Raw genomic sequence first — 17,758 nt, 5'->3', positions numbered from 1 at the left:
TCCCATAGAATGCCCCATGTACAAAAATAAATTTCCTCCCCCCAAAAATTTTTTTGTTATATTCCGCAAGCTTGTGCCAAGCTTGCCATAAGGTTGCCGAGCAAACTTGCATGGCAAGCTTGCTACAAGTTTGCTGCAACCTTCTGTGCTGATTGGCAAGGTTATTTGGCAACTTTGCACCAATCTTGCGACAAGCTTACCGTGCAAGCTTACTGAGCAATCTTGCGATAATCTTACTGTGCAATCTTGCAGTAACCTTACACTACAATCTTTCAGGAAGCTTACCATGCATTTGGGTTAGGTGGGACATTTGAAGCTTGCTGCAAGCTTACGTGCTATCTGGGAATAGATTGGCTATATGAAAAGGTGGTTATGCTAAATTATGAAAATGCAAAACACCAATTGGCTCACTTTTATGTAATTATTAAGGAAGTTCTCTCGATAATATAAAAAATAGACCGATTCTGATAAAACTTGGTATTATATACTGCTAGATATTACTTTAAAAAAGGTGTAGTTAAATTTTTAGGGATCTTGGGTAGATATGAAAAAAGTTATGAATGATTTTGTTTTTTAACATTTTATACATTTTTAGAAATTTAACTCTCAGATATTACCAAAGTTTTTTATAATTAAAATTAAATAACTAATTTGCTTTTCTTGTTAAAATCGTTAATATATGTGGCCGTCCGCATGAAAAGGGTCAACTTTGTCGATTTCAAAAAGGATTATTTTGGCGTGAATATTAATCCGAATGAATATAGCTCTTATAAATGAAACTAAAGTGGTCCCTTTTCATGCGGACGGAAAGATAATTATAATAATTTTTGAATGAAAAGGCTTAATACGGATATTATGGTTTTAATAAAGATGAAAATTTATTAAAACTATCATAATTAGGCCTTCTCATTCCGAAATTATTAAATAACTAATGTTCACATAGGTACCAAAAAACTGATCAATTGGGAATTTTATGAATAAGCAATTTTACAATAACGCTTGGCAACATTGTTTTTTATAGGATATAGCCAAGCGTTGCGTTAGAACTCAGTGATTAAAATGAAAACTTAAGGCCAGGTCCATATAAGGCAGCGTCATCTACATCGAAACTAAAATATCGAAAAACTTTTAACAGAACTTACTCGAAAACAAGAAAATAAAATTCTTTGTCTTTTAGAATAATCACGACAATAACAATAATCACATTTTTTTAACATAACATATTGACAATATTTTACTGATTTTGACAGCCATTCGGTAGGTATAATATAATTGTCATTAGATAGATGTTTCGCGATTTAGCCTAGCTGTCAAAATCAGTAAAATAGTGTCAATATGTTACGTTTTTGTTATTTTCGTGACTGATGAATCGTAGGCGGTGTATTTTTTTGCGTTTATTAATTCTCGAAATGAAAATGCATTCTTATTTGTTATTTGAGAGAAAGTATTGTTCACTTTATGTGAAAAAGTGCTCATACCTTTTTAATTTATCGTCATTATATTTTTCATTATTTTAACTCAAATGATGTTTTTGCTAATGTATTTCTTGCAAATAATCAATTATCCTAAGGGACGAAGCATTTTATTTTCTTATTTTTGAATAATTTCTGTTAAAAATTTTCCGAAATTTTAGTTTCGATGTAGATGGCGCTGCCTTACAAGGATCTGGCTTTAAATGGTTGTTATTTTGACTAACTATGCAGAGAGAGAAAGAGAGAGAGTTCTTCCTTAAATGACAAACTTTATTATTTGTTACATGAAGAAAACTCTGTGGCGATTATTATACTAAACATAACTCCAACTGATATTCAGGCAGAGTTTATACAACACAAGCCAACCTGCGTGTACACACAGTGATGCACACACCACCATGTTTACGTGTGTACGTCAGTTTGTGTATACGCCGGTTAGCTTGTGTTAGTTAGCAAAAGTTGCTACGACTACTTTCACATGATTAATCTAGGTTATGTTTCGTATAATAATCACCACAAAGTTCTCTCCGTGTACATATATTTTTGCACAATTATCGAAACTATTTTTTAATTATACCTAGAGTGAAATTCAAAAAATCAGTTTTTTTTATTATTAGTGATGTCGCAAGACTCAAGATAGACGCGAAAACCAAACAATGTTGGTACAATTGTCTTGTTTGTTCTAAATAAGATAAGATTCAAATGTATTAAATACCACCATGGTGATAAAAAATATTATTTATTTATTATAGAGTAAGTGACCCAGCAGTTGGCACCCATAATATTGTTTTCCTTAAATTACAAATATTTAGCTTACTTTGCGTGCACTTATTCAATTCTGAAATAATAAATAATTGGGCGCACGAATATTCGCCAAATGACAAGTAACCGAATTGCATGTTAACTATAATACACTAGCGCCTCCGTAGTCTTCGTTACTTCAGTTCCTTTTTCAATTTCCATTTTATTCATTTCACTTTAAAAAAAAATTGATTTCTTCTTGCTTTTTTTATCCCATATCGATTCAAAATGTAAAAAAAAAATTTATGAATATGAAATAAGAAAGAGTGATTTACGCTATAATCTATCTCTTGCACTAATCATTTTCTGCTTTTTTATTTTTAAATTATATTCATCTTTATGGTACTATGTCCTAATTTGCTTATAATTGATTATATTCTGTTGATAAAATACTTTATCAATGGATTTTATTAAAGGTCTTTATTTTATAAACTTTTTAGATAAATAATTTAAATTTCTGATAAATTGGTAATTATAATGTGAAGTTAGTGAAAAGAAATTTTTCAGTCTTTTAAGATATCACATCGGTAAAACCGTTTTCTATAGATTTTCTTGAAAATTTTACCATATGTTCTTATTATCATTCTTGACAAATTTGCAAAATATGAAGAATTTTCGCCGTTCGAAACCAGAGATATTAGCAATCAAAGTTGCTTATTTTGCATGGGAGACGGGACTAATGTATGGGGGAGAAGTACATTTTCATAAATATCATCAGAAGTTTTCTATAAATTTTTTTCAAAAACTAATGTTGAATTCACGAATAAATTTGGAACTAAAATATACAAAGAAATTTATAATTTACCGTGCCGTTTATTTGTAATTATAAATTAAAAATTCTATTTCATGACGTCATTTGCAATATATAGCACACCCGCCACTTTGATGTGGCAACATCGCAGGATGGTAACATTAGTTAGAGAGAGACAGTAGTCCACAGTAGTCAAAGCGAGACTTATAGCGACGTTGTCAAACCTCCTACTCCTTCTAATCGCTGCTAGTGTGGGGTATACGTGTACGAGTGTATTTGTAGAAGTAGGTACAGTATGGGCTGAGAGTATAGGGAGTTGAGGGCGAAAGTATAGTGCGGGAAGTAGTAATGCGAGCTACAAACTTTTGACTCCGATTAGTGCCGATGTGATACCTTAAAATAGTCACTGAAATGGTAATTTAAAAAATTACATTCTGTAAATCATGAATTTAAAACAAACCTTCAAAAACAATATTTTTCACTACCTACAGTTGAAATTATGTTTATTTTTCTTTTTTATAAATTATTTATTAATAACAAAGGAAAATAATGTATTACACGGAGAGAAATAGATGGTAAGAAATTATGATCTTAAGATGGTAAAAAGTAGATGGTATCCGGTACAATCTATATTCTACTCGGTACCATCTAGATGTTAAAAAAGTGAGGTTATGTTACCCACTTTACAATCAAGATGGTACTCCGTACAATATGTATAGTATCCCGTACAATATAGATTCCTGTCCGTATATGTAAGATCAAATATGATACCTGATACTATCTAGATAGTACCCCGTACCATCTATTTCTCTCCGTGTATAATATTTAAGTATTATTAGGTTGAATGACATATTTTAAAATTATTGCGCGCTAATTATTTTGACCAATCAAGTGGCTTTAACTCAATAGGTTATGTTCATTTCTACAACGTAAGAGCTGTTATAATCTACATGCATGATAAAAAAGTAAAAGGAGATCCGAAAATAATTTCCGCTTTGTGTAAAATAGTGTTGTACTTATTAATTTTTTTGTATAATACAATTTAAGAGCAAGTCCAACATGTGAAATGTAAACAAACATAAAATGGAAAAAAACCATGCACATTTTTTCGCACTTCTCATTTGGGTAGAAAATAAAAATTTGTCGTTTTCTTTATAAAAATGGTAAATTAATGTATTAAACTTGGTAACTATACTTTATTTAACTAATTATATGAAAAAATAAGTACAATTATAATGAAATGAAAAGTACACTGAATTAGCAATTTTTTCAAGGTTTCGAAAAAAAAACAATTTGAGTATATCTGAGGCACGGACGTTGAGCACCTAGGTGGGAGAAAGAGTTGAGCCATTGGACGGTCACATCTTGGAAAGGGTAAAATTCTGAAATTTTACCCCTTCTTTAACTTTCTCCCACCTAGGTCCTCAACGTCCGTGCCTCAGATATACTCAAATTGTTTTTTTTTCGAAATCTTGAAAAAATTGCTAATTCAGTGTACTTTTCATTTCATTATAATTGTACTTATTTTTTCATATAATTAGTTAAATAAAGTATAGTTACCAAGTTTAATACATTAATTTACCATTTTCATAAAGAAATTAACAAATTTTTATTTTATTATCTACCCAAATGAGAAGTGCGAAAAATGTAAGAAAATTGGTAATTCAGTAAACTTTTCAGTTTATAATAATTATACTTATTTGTTCAGAAAAGTTGTTAAAAGAAGTATAGTTACCTAGTATAATGTATCAATTTACCATTTTCACAAAGAAATTAACAAATTTTTATTTTCTACACAAATGAGAAGTGCGAAAAAATGTGCATGGTTTGTTTACATTTCACATGTTGGACATACCCTTTTGTGTTTAATGACAAATGAGATTTGTATATAATTTAAATATTAGCGCTTATTTTTGACGGAATCAACTGCAGCTCCACCTGTACATTTGAACCTCCCAATTCTATAACTCGTTTAGCGCTCGGCCAGACGCTCTATTGGTAGTCGGGTAGCAGCGAGGGAGCCATTGACGCTCGCTGCTACCCGACTACTAATAGACCGTTCGTCCGAGCGCTAAACGAGTTACAGAATTGGGAGGTTCATTTCTAATCTTGAAATATGTTTCGCCCTTCTATTTACATTTTTCATTCTCAATGCACATTTCTTATTTCGATAGTTTTTCGAGTTTGATTTTTTTCTATTCGACCTTTTATCGCAATGTTGTTTTTTAGAAAGAGAAAACCCAACTAGCACGTAATATTACTGTAATATTACTGTAAAATTACCCAGTAATATAACTGGAATATTACAGTGATATTAAAATGTCCGCCTGATGGTGATGTTACCGGGTAATATTGATGTAATATTACTGTAATATTACGTGCTACTTGGGAAACGACATGACTTGCAACCGAATTGTCATTTGACCGACCTGACATTCGAGAGAACTATCATTTAACAGTCCTATTTTAATGCGAATAAGAATAACAAGAATAATTTCGGTTACATGTCAGATCGGTCAAATGACAATTCTGTTACATACAATTCGGTTACTTGTCAGATGGGGAGTATTCATGCGCCTCTTATATAATTTATTATTCATAAGTAAATATTAAACTTTGAAATAATTAAATAGAATTTTATCCAGTGGCCTACGATTGGGAAAGTAGACTTTTATATGTTAATTTAATTCATTAAGTCGAAAATTCGTGTGCTGGGTCAATTACTCTATTTCAGCCAAAGTCGTTGTAGTTTATTTAAAATTTTTTGTTGCAACACTAACCTCTAAAGTTAAATTTTACACACCGAAAACTCCGAAAAGTGTGTGTAAAGAAGCTCTTTTTCAAACGGTGTGTAAAGTGATTCACTTTACGCACTGAAATTTACTTTACGCACCTAATTTTTTCTCACATAATATAAGGATTGTTTTAGACCATACAAAACCACAAAATTAAAAAAAGAACTTTACTTTTAAATTTATACACTCCTGCTTAATGATATTTTTCCTGATCTTCGATTGTTTTATTTAATTCTATACAATCGAAATTATTCTAATAGAGAGTTGTAATTCTTCATAATAGGTACTTAACTTTAGAGGTGGGTGTTGCAAAAAATGTTGTATGATACACGTGCGTAAATCTGATTATACTCGTGCTGCAAACGTCACACTCGTATAATCACTCACTTTACGCACTTGTATCATAATTAACTATTTCATGTCTCATTGAAATTCGTTAAAAGTTATTTAAAAAGTAACCTTAGATTCTATAGTTTCTAGTATGATTATAATGGTTTTTTCAGTGGAAAAAATTAAAATATGAAATCGTTTTAATGAATATCATTAGTATAACTTATATGTAATTATTATATTGTATAATTCATATCTATATTTTCCAAATTATTTAAGTCCTGTTTTATTCAATTTTGTCATCTGTTAAAATAACCTTTTTTCTTACAAATCAACTTCAAAATTAAGGGGAAGCACCACCTTTATTTTGACCCCTTTAAATTTTAATGATCGCACTATGTTATTTTTTTGTTATTGCATCATTTGGGTCCTAAAAACGTACTAGTTGGTAAAAAAGAAAATTTTAATTTTTCATCATTCTAGAGTACCTATATAGTTTTGAAAAAATTACGATTTTTCAAGATGGAACTACTTTCACAATTTTAACTAATTTTATCGACAATTTTTTAAAAAGCTTTCTTAATAGTTTTTTAGAATCTCTCCATGGATTTTCAAAAATTTTAATTTTTAACAAAAAGGAAAAAATGAGTTGAAATTTCATTAATAAAAAAATTTTTTTTTTAAAATGGTTAAAAATTAACATTTTCTTTTTTTGACCACCTTGCATGTTTTTAGGACCCATATGATAAAATAAAAAAAATATAACATCGTGCAATCATTAACATTTAAAGAAGTCAAAATAATGGCGGTACCTTCCATTAAAATATCAAGATAGATTCAGAATTTTTTTAAAAATAATTGCTACAAATATATGGAAAGGGCATCTTGGTTCATTTCTAAAAAGTTTCAGAATTTTATGAAAATAAGCCGCAACGACTCAAAATGAAATAGGTCTATTGGAATATTCGAATATTACCTATTACATATATATTTTTTATCATTTAAATTTAAAAATCATCGATCATCGATCATTTAAAAATGTTTAATTTATAGAATTTTGACATAGGGGAGAGTGGGGAATATAGACAGATTTCAAGTAAATTCAATCGATTTTTGAAAAAATTGTCTGCCGTATTGAATATTTCATTTTGAATTTTGTATTCAATCATAAAAACAAACATTTATATTAATATGTATTTTAAAAATAACAATCTTAAACTCTCCCCTACATATTTTTAATTTTTAAGGAATGTTATAATTATTTAATTGCTGCAAGGTTAATAAAATTTTACATTTCATTATTAAGTATTGAAAAATGACAAATTTTCGTGTATTAGAGAATTTAATCCGGTTATAATATACTTGCGCGCAAACTCGATATACATAGTTATGAAGTACATATATATTTTCAAACTTAGTAAATTAGAATTGAGTTGATTTTAGTTAATTAATTCAATTAATGTAGAATAAATTTAGCTCTATAGAAGGAGAGAAGTGAAGAGTGTGGAAATATTTAAGTAATATTATATTACTCAAATTGTTTTTAATAATGCACTTTAAAGTTTCTATTCGTTCGCATCTTCGGTCTAAAGAGCTTTGACAACTATTATAAAAAAAAATAACTGACACATGTCGTAACTAACACCAATAGCTCACTCGAAAAACAAGCACTGGAACAACCTCCGCTAGCAGTACCAGTAGTCTGGAAGGAGAATACGATGCTAACCGTGGCAATAAGGTATAAAAGTACATAGAAATTAGAAAGTATATTATTATTACTCCTCCATTGTAATATGCGTTTTAAATAGTCAGTGGCCATTTGGTGTTCTCATTTCCATCGATGCATGTTGCTTTTTTTAAATATTTTTTTTATTGTAATATATATTACAACTCTCTCAGTCCGTACTGAAAATTTGAGTATCTATATTCAAACAGGAACCTAGAGCTTTAATTATGTATTTCTAAAGTTTCAACATAATTTACAAATGGCATGATTATTCAACATGATTGTCGTTTTATTTTTTATTTACTGATTATAGCTTAGACGATATTTAAATAGATTAATGGTAAAATAGTCAGGAATATGTTGATGCTTATCGCTTATTGCATGATGTGAAGCGTGATTGTGTACTTTAATTGTAGAAACCGGTGGGAGGGATTGCAGTCCTACCGCCTGGTAGTATTTCCAAAAAGGAGTCGAAACATGAAAGTGAGAAGGAAAACCGTAATGATCTCAATAATTCTGATTTAATTAACGAAAGCACCGGGCTCGAGAGTATAGATGAAAACTCACCAAGCGTAAGAGATAAAATAAAAAACAAAAACTCACCTGCCAAATCTGAAAAGGATAAGAAAGAAAAAATTAAGGTAAGCTTGCTTTAAGCATGTATTTTGGTGCTATTTACTTGAATAATTCTAGGTTTGAATTTATGAATGCATATGCTGTATAGGTAAAGAAACAACGCTTAAACAAAATATGATTATATACAGGAAATTGTACAATTTATTCAAGTATTCTCTTTTTATTAAGACTTTATTATCATCATAAACTATTCTGTCAATTTCATCTTATTTTCATTTAGCATATTAAATCAACAGTTTAAAAATCTTGAAATCTTGAAAAGTAAAGACAGTGTTATGCTGCAAAAGCTTTATTTTTCCTCTCTGTATAATATAATTTAAAGAATAGTGTTATAGAGTTATGGAGAAAAAACAACAATCATAACTGGAGACTCCAGTAGTAGCTTTCAAGTCAACACAACTTGGGCACAGGTAGTATTTGCCTGGACTCAAATTGCGTTGACTTGAATGCTACTACTTAAGTCTCCGGTTTCTTTTTCTCCTTGTAAGCAAAGTGACCACGGGTCAAGAAGAAGTCATAAATTTTGTATAGTCAATTAAAGTTACTTTAACTGGCACGAAATAAATTACAATAAAATAAACAAAATATTTGATAAATTTATGATAACCTATATGTATTTGAATTTTGTATTGAGCCTCAGCAAATTATTTCTTTTACATTTAATTTTACTACGCATTTTAATTAATATGCTTTTAGTTTTGTAATTTGACAATTTCTTTTTTCTATTTCCTTATGAAAAGAGTCCAGTGGGTGGCTTTCTGTTTGGTAAGAAAGATAAGGAGGAAAAGCAGAAGAAGCCAAAGAAAAATAAAGTTCTCGATAACACGAAAGATAAATCAGATGTTGAATTGAATCTTTCGATTTCTGACAAAACAACAACAACAACAACTGAAAAAACACTAAATGACAAGTCTGATGATAAGAAATCATCTGGTTCCTCCGATTTACCAGCTTTTATTAAACCATATGAATATGAGGAGACTGCATCCTCTCCAACCAAAAAACCACCTACTTCTCATGGATTTTCTTATGAAGAAAGGCCTGCCTCTCCAGGCGTTCTAAATCAACAATCTCCAACTGGTACTGGGAAGAAAGCGACGGGTCTCGCTTTTAATTATGCACCAGGACAAACGCAAAAAGTTGCTGAATCTGCTGAGAAAAGAAAAACAAAAGATGAATGCAAAAATATTGAGAATAAAATTCCTATTGAATTGAAACCAATTGGTTTAAAGACTCCAGGCCTTAATTATGTAGAGTCAGCAAGTTTAAAAGAACAGCAAAAGGATAAAGACAAACAATTACCTCCTTCAAGTGCTGATATGAAAGATGTCAATACTCCTTTTCTTAATCAAGAGCGACAGAGTCAACTGACAACTGTTCCTTTGATGTCTGATACCAGTCCAGAGAAAGAAGAGCTACAATATTATCTTCTTCCACTGCCAGATGGTTCAAGAATAATTGGTGGGGTAATATTTAGCAAGGAAGGTAAACCTCTTGACCAAAGTAGTTTGGGTCCAGAAGGTAGTAAAATAATAGAAGGCAAAGTGTGCGGCAAAAACGATAATCCTGTCAAGAAGGGAGATTTCGGACCCCATGGAATGCATATTTCCAATGGACTTATTGTCGGAAAAGATAATAAAGCCATTAATCAACTAGTGGTTGGAATTGATAACTGTTCGATAGTAAATGGCGTGGTAAACGGCCCTGACGGTAAGCCGTTAAGTAAAAGACTCATTTGTCCAGACAATGCATTCATTAAAGATGGCAAGCTTATTTTGAAAAATGGCAAACTTTACCAGAAAAATCATTTGGGACCTGATGGTAGTTTTGTGAAAGAGGGTCTTATATTCTCAAACGATGGAAGACCATTGACTCAAGGCTCATACGGAACGGACGGAAACTACATCGTCAATGGAGTCGTTTGCAACAACGTCGGAAAACCGTCAAATCAAAATGCTGTCTTACCTGATCCGACGTATGTAAATGATGGTTTAATACACGGAAGAGATGGAAGACCTCTGTCAAGTGGAGAACTCGGACATGAGGGTCTCTACATAAATGAGGGAAAAGTGTACTCTAAAGAAGGAAAACCTGTGAAGCACGTTACTTTCAGTTCGGACGGTTCGTCAATTAAAGATGGAATGATTTATGGTAAGGAAGGAAAGTTTCTCAATCAAGGATCCCTTTTACCACATGGAGCCCATCTGAAAGATGGAAAGATTGTTAGCAAAGACGGAAAGTCGATAAAACATGCGTACTACAAGCCTGACGGTACTTTCGTCAAGGATGGAGTTCTTCATGGAAAAGATGGTCGACTCCTCAGTCAAATTCCATTTATTGTGGATGGTGCTTTTATTAAAGAAGGTTTAATTTTTAAAAAAAATGGAACACCATTGAACCAAAGTCTTTTCAAGGCTGACAATACTGTTGTTAAAGACGGAATTATTTGCGATGCGAACGGCTCACCATTGGTCAACGGAATTCTCGGTCACGATGGACTTGTCATTAGAGAAGGAATGGTCTTAGGAAAGGATGGGAAGCCAGTAAAGCAGGAATCTTTTGGATCAAATGGAAGTTACGTTAAAAAGGGAGTGGTTTATGCGAAAAACGGAAAGCTTCTAAATCAGGATTCCTTTATTCCTGAAGGAACTTGCATTAAAGACGGAAAGCTCTGCATCAAGGATGGAAAGCCTCTAAAATCTGCTTTCTTTAAACCAGATGGCAGTTATATTAAGGATGGACTCGTCAATGGGCAGGATGGTAAACTTTTAAATCTTAGTTCTGCTTTGCCAGAAGATAGTTTTATTACGAATGGAGTAATTTTCGATCAATTCGGCAAACCGTTGAACAAAGATACTTTTGGATCTGATGGATCTTATGTAACTGGAGGTTTAGTTTACAGTAAAGATGGAATTATTGTCACGGAAGGAATCTTTGGACCAGATGGAAATCAAATAAAGAATGGGTTAATCGTTGGAATTGATGGAAATCCCATAACTCAAGATGATAAAGGTCCTGACAATCTTGCGCTAAAGGAAGGTAAGATCGTTGATGCTGTACTGGCTAAGTCCAAGAATCAGGGATCCCTTCTGCCTGATGGATGCTACATTCAAGATGGGGTCGTTTACGATAGTAATGAACAACTTGTCAAGCAGGGAGCTTTCAGGCCGGATGGAAGTTACATAAAGGATGGATTGATCTACGGATGGGGAGGACAGTTGCTCAATGCGGGCTCTCAACTCCCAAATGGATCCTATGTTGAGGATGGACGACTTTTTGGAGAAGATGGTCAGCCTTTAAACCACAGCTCATTTGGAACAAATGGAGGATACATTCAAAATGGGTTTATTTATGGAAAAGATATGAAGCCTTTAAGCAGAGGTGTCTTTGGGATCGAAGGAAACTATATTCAAAATGGTTCCATCTGTGGACCTAATGGAAAGCCACTTAATAAAAAGATGTCAGTGGTTAGCATTAATTTTGTTAGATATGGTTTAGTTTGTGGAGAAGATGGCAAACCTTTACAGAGTGGAAGTTTCGACAGCAAGGGTAACGTGATTAAAAATGGAAAGATCTACGACAGCAAAGGGCATCCACTTAATGAAAAGGACATTCATGAATCTCATGGAGGAGATGGCTCTTTTGTTAAAGAAGGTCTTATTTATGGAGCGAATGAAAAACCATTAACGAAAGGAATTCTCAATCCTGAAACAAGTTTCATTAAAAATGGAAAAATCTACGATGTGAATGGACAACCATTAAGTCAAGAAGCTTTTGGACCTGAAGGTCTACGAGTTCTTCAAGGAGTTGTCGTTGACAAAGCAGGCAAACTCTTGAAACAAGGAATTTTTGATTCCGAAGGAAATATGGTTAAAGACGGAATTGTTCAGACAAAAAGTGGCAAGCCCTTGGATAAGCATTATTCTGTGATTATAATTACCTTGGTAAAGAAAGGTTTGATTTGCGGTAAGGATGGAAAGCCTATTGCCAATGCTCCTTTTGGCAATGATGGAAGCTTTATAAAAGACGGCAAAATTTATGATAAAACGAGCAATCCTTTGAGTCAACAAGTATTTGGTGATGATAATGGATTTATTAAAGGTGGTATTATTTATTCTGAAAATGGAAAGCCCATGGACAAAGAAATTCCTCAAGGTTTATCAAGAGAAATGATGAGTTCTTCTAAAATTGCTCCCCAAAAATCGAAGAAAGCAATTATTCCAGTTACAACGCCAATGATTGTCAAATCTACAACAAAACACTCAGTAGTCAAGGATTTAGACGGAGTGACTCAAAATATCGAGGAAAAAGTTGAGGATCTCACACCTGGTGGAAGTGGACAAGTCGTGGTCAATACACATGTTAATAAGGTGATTTTCAAGACATAAATCTTCAAAATTGGGAGATACTAATTGGTTGTGGTGATAAAATTCTTTTAATTGCACATCATTTTTGAATATATATCATATATTAAACTAGCTGCCATGATTGTCTTCAACTGCCTTTTATGTAGTACTTAATGTATTGCTACTCAAGTGAATGTACTTGTAAGTTTTAAATCAATTCTCAAACTACTCACATGTAAAAATTAATTAAGTGTATTTCGTAGAAAAATTACCGTGCTGACATCTTAAAGCGAGTACAAAGTGAATTCTATAATCTATATATACATGCAATATTTAAGAGGGCAGCACGTTCATTTTTCTAAGAAATTTTTATCAGATTAATTGGGTTGAAGACAGTGACGGCAGGTTATTAGTAATTTTATTTAAACTTTCAATTAGAATATATCGTAGTTTTTATATACTTTCTTAAAAATTTATGTTTTATTTTGATTGACTTGATATTTTATACTATCATTTGTTGCATGCTTCTTTAACAATTATACGTCTTAGTAAATATAATATAAGACTAAATCCACAATAGGCTCCTTATTTTAACGTAATATGTATATATAGAACTACAATTCATAACGAGAGCAATAGATTTCTTGAGTATTCGATGTATTATGTTAACATAAGGAGATCATTCTGGACTCAGCCTAACAAAATTAATATCGAAAGTTAATACATACACATTATATTGAAGGTGAGGATATTACGTTTTCATAATATTTTTTGCATATTTTTGTAATATAAAAATAGATAATTTATTTGTACATAGTATGTACTCTATTAGAATCAAAGATAAAATTGAAAAACAAATTTTGAATCAATTTTTCAAATATTTTGACCATTTTTAAAATTCTTTTAGATTTTGTATACCAAATTGTAAAATGGCATTTTTAATGGTTTGAAAGTTATTTAATTTACAAAAACTTCACGTCGCTAACCACAATTCGACCTGCACTATTTTTTTTACATTAAATAACTTTTAAATTATTAAAGATGATGCCATTTTACAATTTGGCATACAAAATCTACAAAATTTAAGCTATTGTTTAAGGGGACATCCGTAAACTACGTTACCAATTTTTCATTCATTTCATACCCCCTCCCCCCTCGTTACCATTGCGTTATACCATGAGGTTTGACTAATATTTTGATTTGATAAACAAATAAGTATAATAATAACCATTTGAGTATATCTGACACATGGATGAAAAAGACCTAGGCGGGAGAAGAGTTGAGAGATTCGACAGTCACATGTGGGAAGGGGTGAAATAGCTAGTCACAGTCTTCCGGTAGATGTATTATTTCAAACTTTCACCCTTTCCAACTATCGAGACTAGCTATTTTACCCTTCCCACATCTGACCGTCGAATCGCTCAACTCTTTTCCCGCCTAGGTCTTCTTCGTCCGTGCGTCAGATATAATCAAATAGCCATTTTTTAGTAACCTTGAGAAAATTGCTAATTCAGTGTAATTTTAATTGTATTATAATTATTAATATTATTCATATTATTAGTCAAATAAATAGAGATACTTTAGATTTGTAGATGAATTTTCCATTTTCACATATAGACAAAGAACAATTTTTATTTCTTATTTAAAAAAGGCAGTCACAAATTAGTCAATAATTACGTACATTTTCATGTTTGTTTACATTTTGACGAGTTGCACCAGGCCTTTACAGCTAACATCGGTCCATAGACTGCTATACTTGATATTTTTACTTATATTACAAAATTTAACGAATTCTAAACTTTAAAACAATTGAATTCGAGTCGAGTCGAGTTATTTGATCCGGGTATTCAATTGTCATCTAATAGATGTTTATAAAATATGAAGAAAAAAAGTAATTAGCAAAATAATTTTAGATAGTGTTCTCACAAACCACTAAAGAAAAATGGTCGAAATATATATAAAATTGATTTAAAATTTGTTTTTCAATTTTTCAAGTTAAAATTTATCTAACCTTCAAAATTAATACCATGATGTCTAACGACATTAGATTTACTACGAAATTCACACCTATTTTCTTTCGTTTAATGGGTTTTTAATAAAATTGAAATATTTAAAAGTACGGTTTTAACATAAACTCATTAATAGTTTATACTAAAATTTGGAATTTAATAATTAAATAAATTGAATCATCAATAACTGACCTTCCCCAAGTAGCACGTAATATTACTAAAAATTTCAAAAACCACTTAAAAATTATTATCTTTTTCTGTTTTATCATAAAAAACCTAAAAATTGTTATGTATTTGAAATAAGCGTATAATATTATAATAATATTATTATATTATAATTCTGTAACTAAGACGCACACTATATCGTATACTGTGTACATATATATATAGATATATGTAGTTCAACACCTCTGTTAATTTTAAGAGGGACAGGGAAACCGGCTTCAACTTTGTGGGGTCTCCTTATACTACTTCGTGAATATTACTGTAATATTTGGGACAGGTCAGTTAGTTTATACCTAGTTATTAAAAATTTTTTTATGTATATACAATAAATTTTATTTATTCTAAACAATCATGAAAAAGATATTTGATTCTTGAACAATGTAAATAAGGGGAGTTTCAGATTTTCCTTAACTTTTAGGTTTTGAGAGACATTTTGATGCTAAAGGTGCTTTTATACCTCCAGTATTTTGGTCAAGCAATCGGCTGGATTGAATTTTCACTGAGAATCACTGAATTTGATTGGCTCTAAAAATATTCAATTTTTACGGTGGAAATGGAATATTAGTCAGAGCCAATCAAATTCAGTAATACAACCGTGAAAATTCAATTCAGCCGATTGCTTTATCAAAATAATGGAGGTATAAAAGCACCTCAAACAAGGGTGAAGTTACATGTTAATGTAAATGCAGAATGCAAAACCAAAAGTTAATAGATTCTAAAGTTTTACCAAACGAATCTTAAAGATTATTTGCGTTCTCATCCTTGTTCGCCAAACAAAAGTTTCCCCCTCTGGTTTACCAGCACCGGTGCGGATAGTTGCCGGGTTATCATCTATGATCAAAATCATTCCTGCAAAGAATTTATAATTTTTAAAAATTAGTCACCAACGACTTTAGTCGAAATATAATGGTTTTACCCTTAAGGTTCGTTTGGTGAAACTTTAGAATCTAGTAACTTTCGGTTTTGCATTCTGCATTTATATCAACATATGTAACATTTTTTTCTTTTTCTTATAATTTTTGTTCTTTTGATCATAAAAAAACATTCCAAATGTTTTTTACGCTAAAAATGTTGAAATTTATGAAAAAAATTATTAAATTTTAATTAATTTGATTAAAAAATAAAATTTGATTTTGAGTTTTCAACATGAGCCAAAAGTATTGAACGTTCAAATTAACAAAATTTTCTTTGTAACTTCTTTAAGTACGAATTTTATTACAAAATATTTTTTTAAATATCTAAAAAGAAGTTATTAATTTAATATTTGTTTAATTTACTCGAGGGGGAATTTACTCAGGTAGTCAAGTGTACACTCTTCCTGTAATACTTGTGTAATAACGTGTAATACCGTGTAATAATGCGTTATTACGGTGCTGTAATAACGCAAAAAAATCTGTAATATCTCTGTAATAATGTGTAATACTCTGTAATAACGTGTAATAACTTAGTAATAAGGGTAATATGAGGTGTAATACCGGTAGTCAAGTGTACACGTTTTTAACTAGTAAATTCCCCCTCGAATTTACTGTTTTATTTTACATTGACATTATAATTTCTAATAATTTATAGATTCAAAAAAATATTTTCTTCATTTGAACGTTTAAAACTTTTGGCTCATTTTTCAACTCGTTCTCCCAATGCGGTGCGGGTTCTCGAAGGGCCCAAGTATGGATGTTACAATGATCATTTTGCGCACCGAGCCCATGCATTACAATGTTTAATGAGTTTTATCTCGAAAACAAATAATAATGCCAAACTGAAAATTTCAAAAATCTTCATTACATTGAACTTCATTCATGATTTTTTCAGAGTTGAGAAACAGAAAGAACAAGTTGAAAATTCAAAATCAAATTTTATTTTTTAATCAAATTAATTAAAATTAAATCATTTTTTTCATAAATTTCATCATTTTTAGAGTAGAAAACATTTAGAACTTTTTTTGTAGGATCAAAAGAACAAAAGTTATAAGAAAAAAAAAACTGTAGCAATAATTTTTAATGCAAATATCACTAAAAATATTTAAAAATTTTAATTCAAAATTTACATACTTATTTAGTATCAAAATGTCTCAAAACCTAAAAGTTGAGGAAAATCTGAGACATCATAGATAATTCTCTTATGAAACGCCCCATAATTACATATAGTTTAAAATTATTCAAAGTTTTCAAAGTAGCCTTTTTTTGCATAAACAGTATTTTTGATTTAAAAAAGCACTAGTTTACCAGTAGTTATATTCAGGCAGAGGCAACGCCAGATGATGGTAAACCACCATACATGACGGCTACTGCAGTTACAACCCGTACTGCAACCATGCATGAAGATTTGGGAAAAAATAAAAAAACCAGCCAGGTCAGTATATTTCTAACATTCTTTTTCAATAGATATATATTTATTAAAATGGAATATCAACACGATTGTTTTTAATTTTGTTATGTTCAGTTATATGTTACTGGTAAAACCCGAAGTCGCAAAATAACCACGCCGCTTTGAGTAAATTGGAAAAGTGATTAAAAAGTTTACTTCGAACATAATATTTAACATATAAGTATATTTAGTAATTAAAAAGTGACATTTAGAATTACAAAGCACGCCTTTCTTTTTGCAAAGGCATCTCCTTTGTTTTACGCGGTGTTTGACATTGACAATAACATCGGGGAAATCCTTGTC

General features: G+C 31.0%; 1 protein-coding gene across 4 annotated transcripts in view; it reads left to right on the top strand.

The window, feature by feature from the left end:
* The window catches only part of LOC127290388 (protein 4.1 homolog), a 48,386-nt gene that overhangs the window by 14,047 nt on the left and 16,581 nt on the right, over positions 1 to 17,758 (top strand). For 3 of the 4 annotated variants that reach the window (XM_051318897.1, XM_051318899.1, XM_051318896.1), the window contains exons 8-11: positions 7,801 to 7,887; positions 8,292 to 8,516; positions 9,252 to 12,881; positions 17,330 to 17,440. In XM_051318897.1, the coding sequence (XP_051174854.1) occupies positions 7,801 to 7,887; positions 8,292 to 8,516; positions 9,252 to 12,881; positions 17,330 to 17,440 (4,053 nt within the window). The remainder of the gene's footprint in view (positions 1 to 7,800; positions 7,888 to 8,291; positions 8,517 to 9,251; positions 12,882 to 17,329; positions 17,441 to 17,758) is intronic. The other variant, XM_051318898.1, reaches the window with a different exon arrangement.

The sequence above is a fragment of the Leptopilina boulardi genome, unplaced genomic scaffold (assembly GCF_019393585.1).
Source record: "Leptopilina boulardi isolate dan_hultmark-lab unplaced genomic scaffold, ZJU_Lbou_2.1 LbouV2_64, whole genome shotgun sequence".
Lineage (NCBI taxonomy): Eukaryota > Metazoa > Arthropoda > Insecta > Hymenoptera > Figitidae > Leptopilina > Leptopilina boulardi.
The sequence above is the reverse complement of the archived record's forward strand: the minus strand, read 5'-3'. Positions and strand labels throughout refer to the sequence as shown.